General features: G+C 35.2%; 1 protein-coding gene across 1 annotated transcript; it reads left to right on the forward strand.

The window, feature by feature from the left end:
• Positions 1-1,611: 1,611 nt before the first annotated feature.
• On the forward strand, positions 1,612-3,002 carry POLR2K (RNA polymerase II, I and III subunit K). Its single transcript, XM_010163245.1, has 3 exons — positions 1,612-1,672; positions 2,434-2,526; positions 2,980-3,002. Exons 1-3 carry the CDS (start codon positions 1,612-1,614, stop codon positions 3,000-3,002), a joined length of 177 nt encoding a protein of 58 aa, XP_010161547.1.
• Positions 3,003-3,392: the final 390 nt, after the last annotated feature.

Genomic DNA, 3,392 nt, shown 5'->3' on the forward strand with positions numbered 1-3,392 from the left:
TTCTGTGATTCTGTGTGCATCTGTCTGCCTGTTGGCTGTGTCAGGTGGCAGCATGTACATGAAGGCTGGCTAAAATATGGCACCTCCCTTCAAAATACATTGCTGTAGGTCACTGCTGTCTTCAGCAGTAGTGTTATTTTGCTGCATGAGCAGCACCAGGTCAAGTTATTCAGCTGTAACTGTGGTCCTTCTTACTTCAGCTCTCTGTTTTAGAAGATGCTGCTGTTTTCAAGTGCTAATGGATGACTTACATCTTACTATAATGTACTGGTAGAAAAAAAAAATATAAAGCATAGGTGCCACTATGGTTATGGTAGAGCAAAATCTTACTTGGAAGCTGTAGAATTTAATTAATTATCTCCAGTTGCCTCAAATGGAGTGGCATAATGGAGGTTTTAAGAAGGTGGTTTGTCAAATGCTGATCAGACTCTCTTAAACAAAGGATGAACTGTTTCGGTCAAGCCTATCCTTCTGTTTTCAAGACCCTAGTTTTCCCAGTTGAATTTATACTGAAACAAACTGCAAAGATCAGGGAAATAATCCTTACTGTAAAATTAAGCAAAAGCATCTGAGAATCATGCTCATAAAGAAGCATCATTAAGGCTATTTGCTGGCATAAGGGTTAGGAAATCTTGTCTCTGTGTCAGGCAGAACAGCAGCACAGTAAACAGCAACCTCAAAAAAAAACCCCACAGATGTTCATGTTCTAGTCTAAACTTGTTTTGGGTGGAAAAAAAGATGTTAACTATCTCTAGTGGTTACAGCAACAACAGGTTGCAACCATATTTATATGTTATGATAGGATTACTTAAAGCTTGGTAGAGTGTTTGTGCAGTATATGTAACTATTTAGTCTGATATTGTGAAGCCATACATGTGTCCAAATAAGTCTGAACAATCAAAACCATTATAGGACATTAAGCAGTGTTTGAAGAGTACCACTGAGTTATCAAACTCTTGATCAGTTTGGTAATCACACATACCTACATTAGGATTTTGAGGGTAGAATTTCTTCTCTCTGTCCCCTTATTGCCTTTTTTTCTTTTTTTTTTTTAATTCCTGTTGCTCTTCTACCTATAGTCTGTTCCCAGGGTTCCTAGGTAAGATAAAGGAGGTTGTATCAGTTGTAGCTAGTGTTGTATCAGAGGGGAAAAAATATAAAAAGGCTTATTATTACATGCACTATTATTACATGAATGATACATAAGAAATGTTTTTATGTTTTCAGAAAGGAAATTCTTACTGCAGGCAGGAGGAAGGAAAGAAAATATTATTTATTGAGCTTTAATGTTTAAAATCCTGTTCAATACAAAATGTACTATCTCCATCTTTGGAGGTTTTGAATACCAGATTGGTAAAGCTCTGAGAAACGTGATGTTACTATGCTTTTGAGAAGTTGAACTAGATTACTTTCTGAAGTCTCTTCTAACCTGAATTAGCCAATGTTGTGTGCATCAAAGACAGCTGGAATTTGTTTGTATTTACTATTAAGGAAGTTTTTAATCTTCTGTTAGCTTTAGACTGAGCTATTGAAATGATTGTGTAAATCTTGAAAAAATAATTTTAAAAACCTGAAACTGATGTGCATGTTTTATGTTTTTTTGTTTAGGACATGGATTCACAGAAGGATGTTCAGCCTCCAAAGCAGCAGCCAATGATTTACATTTGTGGAGGTAAAGAAAAAACATCAGGGAAATTTTTTACTTGTTACTGGATGTTTTAATAATGAAGAATGCATAATCAGTGCAATGAAGAGTACATAAATACACATAGTAGCAGTGTGGAGCCTGATGTTCTTTAAAGCTTTACATGCTAATGGTACTACATATATGGAGGATATATGGATAACAATGTGGAAATCATTCACTAGAGCTTGTGTTGCTGTGTGGAGGTCCTCCATCTTGAGAGGATGCTTTCCTTAAGTGTCTGCTTGTGGTGCAGATAGTGGACCTCCTATTTAGTGCATCTCAGAGAGGTTTTTTTGAAAATGTTGTATGGTCACTCAGCTTTTATTGAAGTGCAGTAGTAAAATTCTCTCTTACCTGTAAGTAAGTCAACAACTTAAAAATTGGTGGTTTTTATTAGTCACTTCAGGAATCTCTGAAATATTTTGTCATTTAAGAAAATAAACTTGTGGCTTTGGGGGGCTGAGTTTAATTTTTCATTAGTAGACAGTCTCTTTGTATCAAGAGTGAAATATATTCTGTGCAGTAATAATTTGGTGATTTTTAGCAAGATCCTAATTGATCTTAATATAAGTGAAGTTTGCTTTTTTTTTTTTGTGCACAGTATCTTGATACAAATTCACTTTATTTCTTCTTATGCTTTGTTTGCCAGAAATAGGAATTTGAATATTATGACTTTTGAAGTTATCTTTGCATTAACAGTGCTGTTTTTGTTTATCCACTCCCTTTCTCTTCCTCCATCACATCAGAATGCCACACAGAAAATGAAATAAAGGCAAGGGATCCTATCAGATGCAGAGAATGTGGCTACAGAATAATGTACAAGAAAAGGACAAAAAGATGTATCCTTTTACACGGGCACTTGAATGCATTTGGGAAGCTATGGATGGAGACAAGGTATATAAAAGAAACAGAATGGAAGATTTGAGTAATTATGTAAGAATCTTTCAAGGCCAAAAATGCATAGAGTAGAGCAGAGTACTATAGGGAAGCCTCTGCAGTGTGATTGGGGATCTTGTTTTCTTTCCTGACACTTTTTCTCTTTTTTCCCATTTTCTATGCAAAATGTAACAAGCTGTGATAGTCTGCTGGGTGGCACACTGTGAACTGTTGATATTACTCAACCTTTTTAAGAAAAGGAAATTGTTGTGTGCTTAATTAGAGTTTTGAAATGCTTTTATGTAGTTAGTTTTGAGTTTAGATTTAGACAGCCTCTCTCCCCTCCGCCCCAATCTTTTTTCTCCCGATCTTTTTCAACCACAGCACATTTTTTTCCTTTAACTGCACCATTCCAGTGGTGGTTTTTGATGCCCGCTGATATCTACTGAAGATATAGTGAATTCAAGCTGCAGTTTAATCTTTCTGATGACTTTGCTCTGTAAATCTATTAGTGTACAAATGCATGCTCTTATTTGTGTTTTTTAAGGTATTGAAATATTAAAGTTTACTGTGATACTAAATTTTGTCTATATAGTCTTACAATAAAGTTCAAAAGCTGTCATTTAAATTGTAGTCAGAGTATGTGGTAGTTTAAGTTCAGTGTATTGTGTTCTTTTCGAGTTAACCTTGTTTTCATTACTCTTGTCTAAACTTTATTTGCGTTTTAACTTTGGACTCCTGTGAACTGCATAAAATAACTGTGGTTTGAATAAATTCTACTGAAAATAAATAGAAGGCTACACAAGGCTAGGTCTGAAACAGACTGGAT

This window comes from Antrostomus carolinensis, unplaced genomic scaffold (genome assembly GCF_000700745.2).
Source record: "Antrostomus carolinensis isolate BGI_N321 unplaced genomic scaffold, ASM70074v2 scaffold29132, whole genome shotgun sequence".
In the NCBI taxonomy this organism is placed as follows: domain Eukaryota; kingdom Metazoa; phylum Chordata; class Aves; order Caprimulgiformes; family Caprimulgidae; genus Antrostomus; species Antrostomus carolinensis.